Source organism: Prionailurus bengalensis, chromosome D2 (assembly GCF_016509475.1).
Source record: "Prionailurus bengalensis isolate Pbe53 chromosome D2, Fcat_Pben_1.1_paternal_pri, whole genome shotgun sequence".
Classification (NCBI taxonomy): domain Eukaryota; kingdom Metazoa; phylum Chordata; class Mammalia; order Carnivora; family Felidae; genus Prionailurus; species Prionailurus bengalensis.
The window spans coordinates 51,884,156-51,903,159 of record NC_057351.1 but is presented as its reverse complement, the minus strand read 5'-3'; the positions used below and the strand labels follow the sequence as shown (position 1 = coordinate 51,903,159).

Here is a 19,004-nt window from a genome sequence, read left to right as displayed (position 1 = left end):
AACTTTCACTATTTGCAGACGACATCATGATACTTTACATATAAAACCCAAAAGACTTCACCAAAAAATTGCTAGAATACATGAATTCAGCAGTCGCAGGATGTAAAATCAATACACAGAAATCTGTTGCATTTCTATACAGCAATAATGAAGGAGCAGAAAAAGAAACCAAGGAACCAACCCCATTTACAATTGCACCAAAAACTGTAACATACCTAGGAATAAACCTAACTAAAGAGGTAAAAGATCTGTACTCTGAAAGCTATAGAACGCTTGAAATTGAAGAGGACACAAAGAAATGGAAAAGCATTCCATGCTCATGGATTGGAAGAACAAACATGTTAAAATGTCTATGCTAGGGGCGCCTGGGTGGCGCAGTCAGTTAAGCATCCGACTTCAGCCAGGTCACGATCTCGCGGTCTGTGAGTTCGAGCCCCGCGTCGGGCTCTGGGCTGATGGCTCAGAGCCTGGAGCCTGCTTCCGATTCTGTGTCTCCCTCTCTCTCTGCCCCTCCCCCGTTCATGCTCTGTCTCTCTCTGTCCCAAAAATAAATAAACGTTGAAAAAAAAAATTAAAAAAATAAATTAAAAAAATAAAATGTCTATACTGTCCAAAGCAATCTACACATTTAATGTAATCCCTATCAAAATACCAACAGCATTCTTTGCAGAACTATCATCACAAACAATCATCAAATTGGTTATGGAACCACAGAAGACCCCAAACAGCCAAAGCAATCTTAAAAAAGAAAAGCAAGGCTGGAGGCAACACAATTCCGGAATTTGAGGCTACATTACAAAGCTGTAGTCATCAAGACAGTATGGTACTGGCATAAACATAAGCATACAGATCAATGGAATAGAACAGGAAACCCAGAAATGGGCCCACAACTATATGGTCAACTAATCTTTAGCTAAAGAGGAAAGAATATCCAACGGAAAAAGTCTCTTGGACAAATGGGTGTTGGGAAAACTGGACAGCAACATGCAGAAGAATGAAACTGGACCACCCGCTTACACCACACACAAAAATAAATTCAAAATGAATGCCAGACCTAAATGTGAGTCAGGAAACCACCAAAATCCTACAGGAGTAAAACACACAGCAACCTCTTTGACCTCGCCAGAGCAGCTTCTTACTAGAGCCATCACCAAAGGCAAGGGAAACAAAAGCAAACATGAACTACTAGGGCTTCATCAAGATAAGAAGCTTCTGCACGGCAAAAGAAACTATCAACAAAACTAAAAGGCAGCCTACAGAATAGGAGAAGATATTTGCGAATGACATATCTGATAAAGGGTTAGTATCCAAGATCTGTACATAACTTATCAAACTCAATACCCAAAAAACAATCCAGTTAAGAAATGGGCAGAAGATATGAATATACATTTTTTCAAACAAGATACGGATGGCTAACAGACACATGAAAACTGCTCAACATCACTCATCATGAGGGAAATACAAAGCAGAACTAGGATGAGATACCACCTCACACCTGTCAGAACAGCTAAAACTAACAACACAGGAAACAACAGATGTTGGCAAGGATGTGGAGAAAGGGCAACTCTCTTACACTGCTGGTGAGAATGCAAACTGGTGCAGCCACTCTGGAAAAGAGTACACACACAGGTTGTTCAAAAAGCTAAAAATAGAACTTCCCTATTACCTGGCAATTGCACTATTAGGTATTTACCCAAAGAATACAAAAATACATATTCGAAAGGGTACATGGACCCCAGTGTTTACAGCAGCGTTATCAACAACAGCCAAATGATGGGGAGAGCCCAAGTATCCATCAATTGATGAATGGATAAAGAAGATGTGGTGTATACATACAATGGAATATTACTGAGCCATCAAAAAGAATGAAATCTTGCCGTTTTCAATGACATGGATGTAGCTAGAATGTATTATGCTAAGCAAAATAAGTCAGAGAAAAATACATGATTTCATTCACATGTGGAATTTAAGAAACAAACAAATGAACACACGGGAAGGGGGAACAAAAAAAAGAGAGGGAAGCAAACCATAAGAGACTCTTAAAGATTGAAAACAGAGTTGCTGGAGGGATGTGGGTGGGGGATGTGCTAAATGGGTGATGGATATTAAGGAAGGCACTTGTTATGACAGCACTGGGTGTTATATGTAACTGATAAATCACTAAATTCCGCTCCTGAAGCCAATATTACACTGTTAAGTAACTAGAATGTAAATAAAAATTTGCACACACACAAAAAGGTAAACTGAGATCAATGGAAATTCTGCTCTTCAAAATTTGTATTAGGGGGGGCGCCTGGGTGGGTCAGTCGGTTAAGCGTCCAACTTTGGCTCAGGTCAGATCTCATGGTTCATGAGTTTGAGACCCACGTCAGGCTCTGTGCTGACAGCTCATGGCTGGAGCCTGCTTCAGATTCTGTGTCTCCCTCTCTCTCTCTGCCCCTCCTCCAATTGTGCTCTCTCTGTCAAAAATAAACATTTTTTAAAAAATTGTATTTAGGAACATAAGGGATGTACCAGTTTAAGAGAGAAAGGGTAAAGCTAATTGAACTCTAACATTGCTATGGTCTCAGGACAGTCAGAGCAGCCCTTATGGAGCAAAAGCATTTTGGGGATGAGGGAGCTCTTAGAGAAAGAGATGCTGTGATTACAAGGCTCCCAAGAAGGGCATAGAGAATGGCTTCGGTTCCTAGGTCCAATACTTAGAAAATCCAATTGACTGTTAACAATGGCTAAAGTCTCTAAACTCTGAAGTATCTCACTGATTTTATCTTTATAACATACACTCATCTTTCTTAAATAAGTTGAGGTTCTGACAACCAAAAAGACTAACTAGAAGTCATTTTTAATAAATTGTATTCTTCTAAAGTGATTCTCAAAACAGAAGATTAAATATTTTTGTTGTAGAGTTCTTACCTTATTCTTTCAGTAGGAGGTCCAGTATAGTGTAATGGATTGAGATATTCTTTGGAGCAAAATTTACCTACTTCATCCACCCAGTGACCTGTTAATGTTGGCGGACAAACCACCAAGGAAGGAAGTGGCATACATTCTGCCAATTTTGATCTTGCATATTCTTGGGCCCTTTACAACAAAACAACACAATAAATTAACCAGTGTTTGTTTGTTTGGTTGGTTTTTACCTTTCTCAGCATCTAAAACCCCTTTTCCAAAAAAATAACATTTTAAATTACCGGTGACAGTGATCTCCTGCTAGAATGCAGATGGACTGTAAAGTTTTTCCTAAACCCATGTCATCACACAGAATTCCATGAAGTTTATACTTATTAAGAAATGCTAACCAGTTCACACCATCCTGAAAGGTTAGGAGAAAGAGGAAAATTATAAATGTGAACAGATCATAAAAATTTTTTTCTTATAAAACACATTTGCACAGACCAAAAATCCATGTTTTTATAGGCAAAGGAGTAATAAACGGGTAAAAGACACTAAACACAAGAGTTTACTAAATAAAATTTTAAAAACTCTTCAGGGTACATTGAAAGGAATAGTCACTATTCATTATATAAGCATAAAACTTTACCTGCTGATATTTTCTGAGTTCAGCATTAATTGGTACTGGTATTTTGTAATTTTCTAATTTTTTCCCATCTAATAACTGCTCCAAGAAGTGTCGTTCCTTGGCTTTCAATTGGATTAGTTCTTCTGACATATTTGGAGGGTCTGGAATGCCTGCCTGAAGTGATTTTTTAAAGTGTATTAAAACTATTTACCACAGTTAATTTGTTCATACTCAGATTATGAAATAACTGCAAGTCTTATCAAAATATAAATACAGAGAAAAATAATTCAGAAATAGTAATAGTTAAAATAATAGTAATAAGTAATAATAAATAATTTTAAAGACTGGACAACAAATAGAGTTTAAATTTGACAAGTATTAAAAGTGTTACCAGACTACTAAATAAGCACATGAGGTATTTTAAACAATACACCTACAACTTATGTTCCCCACACCAGGCATTACTTGATAAAGAGGCAAACAAGATTGTATAACTTATTTTAAATAAAAGGCTGTTACAGGAGCTTCTCAATTTCAGTGTTATGATGCCTTAGGGTGTCAGTTCTCAAAATGTAGTCTGCAGACCCGTCAGGATACCCAAGATTTTTTCAAAGGATCGCTGAGGTCAAAACCATTTCATAATAAAGGAAAGACATTGTTTGCTTTTTTCACTTGGCTGACATTTGCACTGAGGCTCCAAAAGTAATGGTGGGCAAAACTGCTTATGCCTCAAAAAGAATCAAGGCAACATCACTAAATGTACCAGTAGTCACTGTGTTACAGCCATGTATCAGCATTTTTTTAAAAGCCAATTTCAGTTAAGAATGTCCTTATTAAAGCAGTAGGGGCACCTGGGTAGTGCGTCACGTGAATGTCCAACTTTGGCTCAAGGTCATGATCTCATAGTTTGTGAGTTCAAGCCCCCATCAGCCTCATGGCTGTCAGTGCAGAGACCACTTCAGATCCTCTGTCCTCCTCATTCTGCCCCTCCCCGCTTGAGTTTTTCCTCTCTCCCAAAATTAAACATTAAAAAAACAATGTCCTTAAAGTAGTAAAAATAACTTTATTAGACCTTAACCCTTGAATGCACATCTTTTTAACATTCTGTGCAAAAAACAAATGCGAACTACACATAAAGCACTTTCGTTGTATATCAGAATATAATTATGTTGAGAAAAAAGCACTTATGAGATTGTTTACATTGTGACCTGAGTGAGCCATTTTTCACAGAACAACATTTTACTTGAATGGACTGACAAACTGTTATTCTGACTTGGCTGTCTGGCCGACATTTTCTTAAATATAAATTTGTCACTTCAAAGAAAACAACTGACATAAACTTGTTGCCAATGATAAAATTCAATCTTCCAAGAGAAATAGCACTGTGAGCTTGAGCTTAAGCATAAGCTTTCCAATACTTAAGAAGAATTTTCTGTTAGTGATCTAACGAATCTGATTTTTTGCTAATTTATGACAAAATATTATCAACCTTTAAAAGATTTACATAACTCATTGAATCAGTATTTTCCAAGTGACCAATGCTGATGTTAAAAAACATGTATGGGTATGAGTTCTATTCATAAGTGTAAGATAAACCAATAAATCTGAATGTAGAGAGATTTTATATTCAGTGATAGGATTTTTAGATTCCACACTGCACATAAATGTAATAACCTTTCTCTTTTTGAGTTTTGGTATGTTATCAGATAAAAGAATGTCCACAATTATTTAAAAAGCTGTCAAAATACTGCTCACTTTTCCAACTACCTATCTCTATGAGGCTTGACTTTCTTCATATACCTCAGCCCAAGAAACATATTGCAAGAGCCTGAATGCCTAAGTAAATATAACAATCCAGCTATCTACTATTAGACCAGGCATAAAAGAGATGTGCAAACATGCCAAACAATGTCACTTTTCTCACTAGCTTATTTTTTAGAAAAAAAAGTTATTTTTCATTTAAAGATGTTATTTATGGCAACATCTAATGGGTTTATTAAATGAAATAATGAATCTTTTTTACATTTCTTAGTTTTAATTTCTATTACAGAAAATATGATAGAAGCTCTAGGGTTTTCAAGTTTTAAGAATATAATGAGGAGCACCTGGGTGGCTCAGTCAGTTAAGCATCTGACTTCAGCTCAGGTCATGATCTTGCGGTTTGTGAATTCAAGCCCCACATCAGGCTCTGTGCTGACAGCTGAGAGCCTGGAGCCTGCTTTGGATTTTGTGTCTCCCTCTGTCTCTGTTCCTCCCCCACTAGCACTCACTCTCTCTCTCCCCCCTTTCAAAAATAAAGATTATAAAAATATATTTTAAAAATTTCATATTAAAAAATTAAAAAAGCTAAAAATATATACAAATTTTTTTAATAAAAAAATAAAAAATATATATTAAAAAAAAAGAGAATGTAATGAGACACTCAGACCAAAAAGCTTGAGAACTACTGCCATATGGCATATCTTAAGTTAAGAAATGTAAAATTCTGGAAACAGAGTATCAATTAAGGTCAATTAAAATATAGGGGTGCCTAGGTGGCTCAACTGAGCAGCCGACTTTGGCTTAGGTCACAATCTCATAATTCGTGAGTTCAATCCCTATGTTGGGCTTGCTGCTATCAGTGTGGAGCTTGCTTTGGATCCTCTGTCCCTTTCTCTCTCTGCCCCTCCCCCGCTCATGCTCTCTTTGTCTCAAAAATAAACATTTAAAAAAAGGTCATTTAAAATATATATTCCACATCACATGAGAAATATATCGGAGGAATGAGGTATGCACACTGAGTCTTAAAAATGACTACCTATTATATTTTCAGAAAGTTTAGCAATTAACAACTGTATCTAATAAAACAGAATCTAACACTTTAAAACATCTAATAGTATAATGATGGTCATCAAAATGAGGCCTCTCATTTTGTAAGCACAAATGCTTTACAAAATTGTCAAACATCTATCTTCATGGAATTTTTAATGACAACCAGCCATAAGGCCATATAAGTAGATACATTTCCTGACAATGAAACTCTAAGCTGGGAAGTCATAAATATTATTCAGTGCCAGGAACTCTTCCTATGTATATATTCCTCATTCCAATTCCTATAAAATCACCAACAGTTACTAACAGTGCAAGGAATTAGAGCTTCTGTCAAAATTACTTGAATCCTTCTCAGTATAGATTTCAGAAAAGTACATGTTCTTCCTGTGAAGATGTAATAGAGGAAATCAAGACAGTGCAGAACAGGAATATACTTGCATGATATTCTTGTTTCTATTGCTACATCTTCAAACTCAGTAATCTTTTCTTTTGTAGCATCCATTCTCCCATTAATCCCAACCAGTGTGTTTTTATTTGTAATTGTATTTTTCATCTCAAGAAGTTCAATTTGGTTTGTTCTTCCTTCTTCCACTTTACTCACTATATTTATGCTTTCCTCTACCTTCTTGAACATATAGAATGTATTTTAATAACCTTATCTACTAATTCTATTATCTGGGCCATTTCAGGGTCTGTTTCTACTGACTGACTTTTCTGCTGGTTATTGGATATTTTTCATACCTGGCCATTTTTTGGTGGGTGCTAAACATCATTTATGTTGTTGGGTGCTGGATTTCTTGGTGTTTTGGGTTTTTTTTTAATATTTTTGTTTATTTTTGAGAGAGCATGCACACACAAGTGGGGGAGGGACAGAGGATTCAAAACAGACTCTGTGCATGATGCAGGGTTCGAACTCACAAACCGCAAGATCATGACCTGAGCTGAAGTCCAAAACTCAATCAACTGAGCCACCCAGGTACCCCTTCTTTGGTTTTAGTATTTTAGAGTTATTTTCTGGGATGTGGTTTAAAGCTACTTGAAATCAATTTGATCCTCCTTTTAGGGCTTATTTTTAAGCTTTGTTAAGGTAGATCCAAATCAGCCTTCTGTCAAGGGCTAGTTTGATCTCACTACTTGGGCAATATACTTCTAAGAATTGTGCTTAATGCTCTAAATGGGAGGAAGTCTTCTGATTCAGTTTTGTGGAAACACAAATTATTCCTGACCATGTGTGAGCTCTGGGAATTGTTCCACCTACTCCTTTCAATCATTTTTTCTCCCAGTCTCAAACATACATTCTCACACATATGCCCAGATGAATACTCAGCCCTGGTGTGGACATCTGGAGCTTCTTCTCTGCAACTACTTCTTGGGTCCTTGCAAATTCTAGCAATCTTGTCCTACCTACACTCTGAACTCTTGACTATTCAAATTGGTGAAACTGTGAGGTTCTGTTTAGGTTTCACTTCCCTGTCCGATGGCCTGGAAACTTACTTTAGGCAGTAAGCTAGGGCACTTCATTTGTTTCTTTTCTCTCATGATTTCTATCCTGTGTTGCCTGCTCTTCAGTATCGAAAACCACTGTTTGATTCATTTTGTCTAGTCTTCTACTTATGGTGGGAGGGTATATCTGGTCCTGTTTTATTTTTTAAAGGCTTTACTTTTAAGTAATCTCTACATTCAAGATGGGGCTTGAATTTACAACCCTGAGATCAAGAGTCATATGCTGTACCAACTGAGCCAGCCAGGCACCCCTGACTCCTGTTTTTCTATCATGGTGAGAGTATAATACAGATCACATCAAAGAGAGTTTGACTAATCTTTTCTCAACCTCTAATGGTCAGAATCTCTTTTCTTTGCCAATCTGATTATCAAATATTGTTAGTATCCCCTTAAAAACAATCGACTATCTCCTCACAGTGGATTGGGCTGTGTTTTGGGTCACTTCCATTCTAATCCATAAACAGCTATTAAACTGATTTCCTAACAGCTATTAAATTGCTTTCAGCTGTTAGATTAATGTTCCTAAAACATTTGTTCATCATCTACTCCTTTGCTCAAAGAACACATGGTGGTTTCCTATCACTCACTGATTCCAAAGTGGAAAAGGGCCAAGGGGACTAACAATTTAGTTTACAAATAAGATGATGCAAGGTCCAAGAATTAAAAAATATGAGTCAGACCTAGGAAGCAAAAATGGAAACTATTCTGGAAATGACTTGTGTCTTTCAATATAATAGTGTAGTATTTCATTTTATTGTCATGGTACTTATTTTAATACTTTTTATTGTGGGATAAACTATTCATATAGACAAATATATAAATAAATGTACAGTTTTATAAATAAACAACTTTATAACCATTACCAGATCAATAAAAATAGCCCTGCCATAATCCTAGAAGACCCCATATGTTCCCTCCCAGTGATAACCAACTCTCCTTTCCCTTTACTAAAGGGAAATCTAAAATCTAAAATCACTTTACTAACTTTCATGGCAACCTCTTTCTTTTCTTCATACCATTACCACCTAAGTATGCATCCCATGTACTTTTACTTATTTTTGAACTTCATAAAAATGGAATCTTATGTTAAAGATTAGTACTGTTGTGCCTTTACTTTGTTCATTCTTTTGCAGTATCATCATCACCATCACCATCCAGTTAACATATCTACTCCACTGATGATGAACATTTGAGTGGTCTTAGACTACTATAAATAATACTATGATAAATATTCTTAAAGCTATGTCTTGGTACATGTGTATGAATTTCTCTAGGCTATATATCTGGGATGAATTTGCTGGTTATTGGATGGGAATCTTCAACTTCAGCAGATATAGCCAAACTTTTTTCACAGAGGTTACCCAACTTATGCTCATACTTCGCTGGAGGAACACAAAATGGTACAGTTACTCTGGAAAAACAGTCTGGCAATTTCTTAAGAATTTCAATATCATATGACCCTAGTAATCCCATTTTTAGATATCTGCTCAAAAAAACTAAAACATATAGGTGCACCTGGGTGGCTCGGTCAGTTAAGCATCTGAATCTTGATTTTGGCTCAGGTCATGATCTCATGGTTAGTGAGACGGAGCCCAGGGCCTGCTTCGGATTCTCTCTCTCCCTCTCTCTCTACCCCTCCTCCACTCACATGTGTGCATGCTCTCTCTCACTCTGTCAAAATAAATAAATAAACATTTAAAATGGGCGCCTGGGTGTCTGAGCTGGTTAAGCACCCAACTCTTGACCTCAGCTCAGGTCATGATCTCATATGAGATCAAGCCCCGTGTCAAGCTTTGCACTGACAGTACAGAGCCTGCTTGGAATTCTCTTTCTCCCTGTCCTGCCCCCAACTTAAGTACTTTGTCTCTCTCTCTCAAAATAAATAACAAAACATTTAAAATAATTTATAAAAATAAACAAAAGTATATACCCACACAACGACTTGCAAGTGCACGTTCAGTTAACTTGACTTGTAATAGTCAAAAGATGGAGGCACCTGGGTGGCTCAGTTGGTTAAGTGTCCGACTTTGGCTCAGATCATGATCTCGTGGTTCGTGGGTCCAAGCCCTGCATGGGACTCTGTGCTAATGGCTCAGAGCCTGGAACTTGCTTTGGATTCTGTGTCTCCCTCTCTCTCTGCCCCTCCCTGTTCTCTCTCTCTCTCTCTCTCTCTCTCTCTCAAAATAAATAAACATTAAAAAATTAAAAAAAAAAAGTCAAAAGATGGTTAATAATCCAAAAGTCCATCAACTGCCATCAACTGGTGAACAGATAAACAAAGCATGGTATATCCATACAACGGAATACTATTTGACCATAAAACAGAAGTAGTGATACATACTACAACATGGATGAACTATGTATCTACTTATTCCCTCAATTATAAAAATCCCATCAAAATGTTTTAAGCAGCTTGGCAACAAGGTCTTGCCCCTTCCCTTCTTTCAAGTCACTTCTTTTTCCTGCCTTGGCTATATATATTATTTCCAGCCTAGGAGTATACTCCAAAATTCTCCAACCGACCTTCTAATCTGCTTTCTCCACACCCCCACAGAGACTTCACTTGCTTTTTAAGCTTTCAGTTATCATCTCTCAATTTACCTTTCATGTAAACTTCAGCACAGAATCTTTACCTAGCTGTTACCAGGGATACTTAGGAACAATTCTATTTCTAGAATTGCATCAATGAGTAAACATTCTTTTAGAAACCACAGTTTTACTTAAAACCCTGTGTTAAAAAAATACCCATTAAGGTAAAAAACTTTTAATGCTTGTAATGTGAACATACTCCAGAGGTCTGTTTTTAACCTGACACTGTTTTAAGAGAGTTACAATTATTACAAATGAAAATATAGAAAACATGAAGTCCATAAACTGAGTATCTTCAACTTACCTCAAGTGGCATGAGTCTAATTAGTGTTGCAAAGCACTGTGTAGCCATGAATCTTACACTGTCTGTCTGATCACTCATTCTTCCCAACACAGGCACAACTAAAAGGACAATATACGGAACAATACCAACATCCAGCTGTTCCATTACACCTGAATAAGTTATTAAGGAAATTTTCAAGCTGTTCTGAGGTAATTATTTTCAAGTTGATACACCAAGACTGTAACTTGTAACATGCTTCCTCACTTTCTCATCTATATCATGAGGGAATAGACTCCCTCAAGATCCCTGATTCAATTATAACAGCATTTGTACACTGTTGCTCTTTTGTAAACATCATTTAACTTTCTCTTAGGACTATAAAATTGTTTATCATCTGAGAAATGCTAGAGGTTCCAATCAGGTTTTTCTCATAGAAAAATTCTTTCAAGTTTCTAAAATTCCAACACCAAAATAAAGTGAGTTACATTGCCAGCAAGGTAGCACAATTCAATGTCACTCAAAGATTAATTCCAAATTTCCCACCAGGATCTTGACAATCATAACTGGACATAGCAGGGCCCAGTAAGTTCAGTCCTCCCGCAATCTTCAGCATTTCTGAACCAGAGTTTCTATTGATTTGATCTCCATCCATCTTTCTTGCTCTTAGAAATATCTTTCAGATACTTCGAGTTAAAGAACATCAATGGATGCTGTACCAATAGCAAAAAGCTTGCTTATATATTTCTAGTTATTTAGTAGTCATTTTCCACCCACATAATGAACTTTGAAAACATATTTATAATATACAGACTACATACACAGTACCTAATTAGTATTAATAAGACACTAATTATAAACCAATAGATCGGTTACTAGAAATATGTTTCATAAGTATATACAATTATTTTTGCCTATTAAAAAGATCTCTTAAAATAGTAACTCTTCAAACATTCTGTGTGAAAATTTTCATAATAAAATGTAAATATATTTGTAATGTATTTATAATATAAAGATACTTTCATATGAAATGTAACAAAGTAGTTTTCTTTTGGGAACACCACAGGTTATTTATGAACATACTTTAATAAGTCAATTTTATTTCAGTCATCCTTAAATAAAATGAATATAATTTCTAACATTTGTCAAATTAAAAAAGGATACATGCAAGTGCTTCAATTGCACCCTCTTGTTTGATATTGTCATCAATTGCCCCCAGCCATGGAAGAACCTTCTCCAAAAAAATATTCATGGTTTCCATGGTAGCTATTTTGCTCATAACGCCTACACAACGAGCAGCCATGTGCCTCACTGCAGTGCTGGGGTATTGAAGGCACATATAAAGATGAGGCAAATGCTGTACCAACTAAAAACAGAAAGTTTAAGACAATCAGAATATTCATTAGGGGGTGTTTAAAATATACCTATAATAGCCCATACTCAGAGGTTCTCAATATTCTAAATGGCTCTAAATCCAAGAGTATCTCCAATTACCTCAAACATTATTGTCAAAACATCTTCAATAAAAAATTAATCTAAATCTAAATTAATATATTAAAACTCTTCTTAAAAGACAGGTGCAGGGGGCGTCTGGGTGGCTCAGTCAGTTGAGCGTCTGACTCCACCTCAGGTCATGATCTCACAGTTCATGAGTTCGAACCCCACATGGGGCTCTCTGCTGTCAGCATGGAGCCTGCTTCAGATCCTATCTCCCTCTCTCTCTCTGTCCCTCTCCCACTCCCACTCTCTCTCTTTCTCAAAAATAAACATTAAAAAAAAAAAAATTCTCTTTCTCTCTCCCTCTGCCTCTCTCCCCCGCTCGCACTTGCTCTCCCTCTCTCTAAAAAAAGAAAAGGTGCAGAACTTCACTCTTCATTTTCTTCCCTTAAGGCAGCAGGGTTCACATCAAAAGGCACTAAGATTCTCCCCTTGGGAGGGGAAATGATACCACACATCACCAGTCCCCTCCCAATTTGGTAGCTCTGGCTTAGGTTTAAGTACTTACTTTTTTGTTTGTTTGTTTTAAGTAAGCTTCATGCCCAATATGGGGCTTGAACTCATGACCCTGAGATCAAGAGTCACATGCTCTACCAACTGAGCTAGCCTGGCACCCCTAAATACGTACTTCCTATTCACTGAGTTGAGTGATCCTGAACTCGTTCTAGGCACCATCCTTTGGTAAGTACTTTCCACTTTAACTTCCTGGCTTACCACAGGCATTATGATCACAGTAGCATGACATATCTCATTAATGAAAGCCTACTGTATGGAACACCAGGATTTATGTTGATTAAGAGCCAGGTACAGGCTCAACAGACTAGCCTTACAGCTCTGATGACTGTTAAGCTGATCACAGAAGGGTGAGAGCATACAGATTCTGCCCTTCTCTACTAATGATAAATCAACAAAATTTAACATGAAAAAGACAGAAGTTCATTACTATACAAATAGAAAAGATTCGTTCTTCTCTCTCTCCTAGATTCTCCCTTTTCTGTTAACATGAATAAAGAACAGGAGAGAGCGCACTTAACAATGCTATATACTGCAGAGCTTCCCACTGCAGTTACATGGGAAGAATACGGTTTTCTTCTATGGAAAAAAGATACTTAATTCTCTATTCTATTTTTCTCCTGCCACAATTTTTTTTTGTAAGAAATATTCATTTTAATATACAATAGTCTACAAACCAGTGTTCTTTCTTTGCCACTGACTAGCTTTATCTCAGGCAGGTAACTTCCTTCTACCTTTATACTTAGAAAGAATTTTTATCACCTGTTAATTAGAGTTATATTATTAACATGGCATAAATTAATAGGGCCATAACTTCCTTTCTGTTTACACCTGGCTTCTGTGTCATCAGAGCCCTATTTCCACTGCTCTATATTCAAAGCTCCCAAAGTGGGTTTTCTTTAACGTCTGTGCACCCAGCTCTGACTCGAAGCCCTTAAGAAATGTGCTGTCCTCTTATGTGGATCCTGAGAAACTTAACAGAAACCCATGGGGGAGGAGAAGGAAAAAAAAGAAAAAAAAAGAGGTTTGAGTGGGAGAGAGAGCCAAAGCATAAGAGACTGTTAAAAACTGAGAACAAACTGAGGGTTGATGGGGGGTGGGAGGGAGGGAAGGGTGGGTAATGGGCATTGAAGAGGGAATCTTTTGGGATAAGCACTGGGTGTTGTATGGAAACTAATTTGACAATAAATTTCATATAAAAAAAAAAAAAGAAATGTGCTGTCAATAAAGAAGGAATCTAGTTATAACACATAAAAGAAAATGCAATTACTAGGGATGACATCAAAGTTACATTTTTTAAGCCTTAAGACTTTTTAATAAAACCATTTGTTTTATTAGAAAAAAACTACACTTGCAGTAGTTAGTTACCAAGGGATGAAGCTCAGAATCCATTGATGCTGCTGCGGTTTCAAAAACTTGCAGAGAATTCACCAATTCTTGGGCAGGACCATCTCCCTTTTCCAAGAGGGACTTTCCATCTATTAAAATATATTGATTTAAGTGTGTATCACCTTGCAAATAATTTTACAAAGTCCAACTCAGAAAAACGTACACACCAAAATTATTTATGTTGATTGTATTCCTCAATGGTCCAACCATAGCATCCCAGAGATGTGGCAACTTCACTGCCATTTCACCACCAAAATGCTTCACTATAGTTGTCAAGGCAAATTCAGCTCCTCTCCGCTGAACCAGGTAAGGCTTCTGGGCCTAATATGAAATGTTAGTTGAAAAGAGAATTTTGGAAAAAACTATAATGCATTTAAAATTCTATTAAGAGAATTTAACCAATTAAGCAACTAAACATATTTATCATTATAAACATATTTATCACTATAAACACCTTTCAACAATTAAATTTACATGAACATAAAACCCCAAACTAGAGTTTTATATCCAAAGTAAAATAATTCTTTGGAGCTGGAAATAAAGAAAATGTGCTGTTTCTAGAGATAGTCCTAAGTGACATGTTCTTTAGTTCTTCTCCCTTCCCAAAGAAACTTAGCAGTTAGAAGATAAGGAGAGAAGATGATCTGTCCTTATATTCATATTCACTTAAGGGATCCTATAAGAGCATTTGTTTTATCTAATCACAAGATTAGTTGCCTCTTACTCAGCAATAATTTCAATATAATACAAAAAAAAAAAAAAAAACCCTGCCTCCCCAAAAGAGGCATATATTTTTATAATTATTTTTAACTAAAGGAAGAACTATGCAAGCCATAGATATAAATATCAAAGTCACAGTAAATTTTTTATTAAAATTATGTAATGAATAGAATAGGTGAAAAATCACTGATAGAAGATTTTAAAACAAATACAGGTAATAAGATTTTAATTTAAAAAGGAAACTTAAAATAGGTCTATATGTTACAGAAATATATTAAACACATGTCTTTTAGCCTTGATAATTTATTGCTGAACTCAGGTAAGTTTCTAGGTCATGCAACCTAAAGAGCTACCTAGAACATTCATTTCACTGTTAATAATGGAACTGCAAAAAAAAAAAAAAAAAGTCAAGCAGGCAATAATTATTTGACACTTATAAATTAAGTATCAACAGAAATTTGTAAAGAAGCTTGCAGTTTTTCTGGATCATGTTGTGAAACTACTATGAAAGATTATTAATTCCAGTTCTTTCACTTTGAAAAATATAAAAATACAATACTGGAGGTTCATATGACAATTTAGCTCTCAATCTGTAAGATATCTGTTTAAAAATCAGAGTGGTCGAAAACAAAACACCTATTTACCTCATCAAGTTCAACAAGGATGTTTCCACTACTTCCTGCAGGAAGATCAGCTATTTGAGCTTTTACTGCTTTGGGGGTAGGACCTCGCCTACTTGTGATAGCAAAAGCAGCTTTCTGATGCCTGTAGAGTGTAATTATACCTCGGTGCTTGGTGACCGTATGGTGCATCCCATCTTTTTCAGAGTTGGATCCTAAAAGGGAAAAGTTAAATAACTTTTTAAGGATAATATAGGTGACCAAATGCTTCCTGCTCCAAAAGAGATACAACATATTTTTAAAACTATGTCTTTTAAGCCTCAATTTCTAAAAGCCAATGACATTTTCTTTAGACAATGAAATGGTAGCAGAACAGTCAATAATTTGTAACATTAATTGTTTTGATATTTGCATGAGACTATACTTAATACAAAGTTGTAGAATCATGTTAACAAGAAATAGAACACACAAGAATGATTTGGGGCCTTCAGTTAAAGTATATTAATTTTTAAAAAATCAACGACTGCTTCTAGGCATAAAAAGAAAATTAAAAACACTGCAAGAAATGTCTGTTCTAAAAGAAATGTCCATAGTCACCATAAATTCAGAGACATCGACCACTGCAAAATATTACTGACTCAAATAGCATAAGGGGGTGACAGGAGTGGGGCTGGGGAAAGACTGTCACCCTATTATAGTTTTAAGATGTTAATATTCAAAATGCAACTTTCCTCTTCCAGTTTGTTCACATATTTTTCAATACATATACCATACTAAAGTTGTAAATTTATTACATTTTGAATAACTTGCTTTTCCAAAATCCTACTAACAAAAATAAATAAGTAAATCATATTGGACTAAGGCATGGAAAGAAACATTGGTCCTTGATACTAGCCTACAGAAAGCAATTCTTATTTTCCAGATGAAATCAGAATGGCTACACATTATTTACTAAAGGTAACAGAGTTCACTTATCTTACAAAGCATGCATTAAAATAGAGAAACAAGAGTTTTATAGAAGAATTTGCATTCAACATTTGATACAATTAAGTTTCTAGCCTCATTAATAGTAAAATCCTATAAAGATGTTCTTGAAAGAGAGGTTAAGGGTTAACAGCTGTCTCACAGATTTCAGTCATCTTATATGAAATATCAGGGTTTTTTTTAGGTCTTTTATGAATACCTTATTTGAGTTTAGAGGAATATATATATATATTTTTTTATATATATTATATATTTATATTACCAATATATACAAAATGGGAAAAAGCTCTCACATAAACTGGATTTGTGCTTAAATGATACCTACAAGTCAATGAAAACAGATGTAAATGGTTAATTCCCTATCCCAAATGAAGGTTCAGACATATACCTTTAGAATTGTCTTGGCCACTCTGTGTTGGTACTGGACATGTGACACAAGGAGTTAGATATGGGTCCACACAAAGTGAGCTACAGAGGTTTTTAATAATTTTTGAATTGGGGCAGGGTGTCCTTGTTGTGCACTGCTGAAGGAGTTTTGCTATGCACTGAGCTGCATAGTTTTGCACTAGTGTATTCTCTTCTTTTTTAATTGTTTCCATTAATGGTTTTATGATAGGATTTAACTTCTCCGGAAGCTGCTGCAAACTCACAACTGCACACGCAGCAAAAGTATGCACTCTCAATTGCAACACTTGCCACTCCTGGTTGGTCTCTGTAACTGTCATTTGGACCTGCTGTCGTTTACTATCTAACTGCTGTAACACTTGAGGATTTAAATCGAAAGATGATGTGACTTCATTAAAAACAGTAGTGACCTATTAGAAAAAGAGAAATTAAAAATCATTAATGGCATCAACCCCAAATACTCTGTAAACCAAAGGGCAACAGCAAGCTGTTTCAATTTTAAGTTTCACAAAATTTAGTATTGCTGGTATTCAGTAAACTAAAAAAAATGTCCAAACCTCCCAACTTTAAACTTGATTAATTTAACATTAGCACTGTATTCTCTAGGACAGTCTCCATGTAACACTATTACAATACCATTGACTATACTGCTTATGCTACACTGTAAACCTGAAACTAACGGATCATTGTGTGTCAGCTATGGACACACAAAGTCTACTGAGATCAACAAAATTACCTATCCTTTACACATATCTGATAAGTCTAGGAGAACATTACACAGAAGGCCAACACAGTAGTTTGGTGAAATGAGAAAACTATCAACAAATATAAACTAACCTAATTAACAAATATCAAAACTCACAAATGTCCTTTCAGGGAAAAACTCTTCTTCTCAACTTAAAAACTTTGGGGGCAGCTACTGATAATTGGCTAAGTATTGCTAACTGGATTATTTTCATTCTTTCTTTGACCTCCCTTCCAATAAAAATGCCCAAGTAGGAGGGGGCAAAAAAGGGAAAGAAATTGGTACAATATTCACGAATATTTTACTTACCAGGAGCTGCCTAAAGCTATAACCCTGTGACATCAGACTACTTTACAAGCCACATTAAAAGACTGCTCAATACATCTTTAACAACTCTGAGATATAACTCACATACAAAAGACCCATCTGAAGTGTACAATTAAAAAGAAATAAAGTGTACAATTAAAATGATTTTTATTTTGTTAGAGTTGTACAACCATCACAATTTTAGAACATTTTCATCATACCCAAAATAAAATTCATACCTGTTAACAATCATTCTTCATTGCCTTCCAGCCCTATGCAACCATTTATCTATTTTCTATCTTTATATGTGTGCCTATTCTAGATATTTCATATGAATGGACTAATCCAGTACATAATCTTTTGTGACTGGTTTCTTTATTTAGCACAATGCTTTCAAGATTCATCAGTACTGTAGTAATGAATGTAGTATTCTTTCCTGTTTCTTGCCAATTAATATCCTGCACTATATGGAAATATACCACATTGTATTTATCCATTCATTAGTTGATGGATATCTGGGTTGTTTCTACCCATTAGCTATTATGAAGTTATTTCATGAAGGTTAATGTACAAATTTTTGTGGGGACATGTTTTCTTTTTTTTAAATGTTTATTTGAGAGAGAGCAAGCGAGAGCGTGAACGCACGAGCAGGGAAGGGGTGGGGGCATGGGAACAGAGGATCCGAAGCGGGCTACACTGACAACAGAGAGCCCTACACACAGGGAGCCCTACATGGGGTTCAAACTCATGAACTGTGAGATCATGACTTGAGCTGAAGTCAGATGCTCAACCGACTGAGCCATAGAGGAGCCCCATGTGGGGCCATGTTTTTAAAATTACCATCTAAAGACTGTGTGAGGGCTTGCATAACAAAAATAGTCTTCTTGTTTGACAGGTAACTGTAATCACAGAGAGGCCCTATAAATAGGTCCAGTCTAAAGACTATTGGTCAGAGAAGCCTCCTCCATCAGGAGAACCTAATTTTTCAGACTTAGAAATGATCAATTCTGGGACTCCTAGGTGGCTCAGTCAGTTAAGTGTCTGACTCTTGATTTCAGCTCAAGTCATGATCTCATGGTTTGTGAGTTCAAACCCCACGTTGGGCTCTATGCTGACAGTGCA

The 19,004-nt window shown here is 36.0% G+C and overlaps 1 protein-coding gene across 1 annotated transcript in view; it reads right to left on the bottom strand.

Moving 5' to 3' along the window:
- BTAF1 (B-TFIID TATA-box binding protein associated factor 1) overlaps positions 1–19,004 on the bottom strand; it is a 121,769-nt gene that overhangs the window by 26,673 nt on the left and 76,092 nt on the right. Inside the window, exons 20-28 of the mRNA XM_043596971.1 lie at positions 16,815–17,241; positions 15,467–15,657; positions 14,270–14,423; positions 14,082–14,191; positions 11,868–12,069; positions 10,728–10,876; positions 3,542–3,694; positions 3,192–3,313; positions 2,914–3,081 (exon numbers count right to left, since the gene is read on the bottom strand). Coding sequence (XP_043452906.1) covers positions 2,914–3,081; positions 3,192–3,313; positions 3,542–3,694; positions 10,728–10,876; positions 11,868–12,069; positions 14,082–14,191; positions 14,270–14,423; positions 15,467–15,657; positions 16,815–17,241 — 1,676 coding nt within the window. The remainder of the gene's footprint in view (positions 1–2,913; positions 3,082–3,191; positions 3,314–3,541; positions 3,695–10,727; positions 10,877–11,867; positions 12,070–14,081; positions 14,192–14,269; positions 14,424–15,466; positions 15,658–16,814; positions 17,242–19,004) is intronic.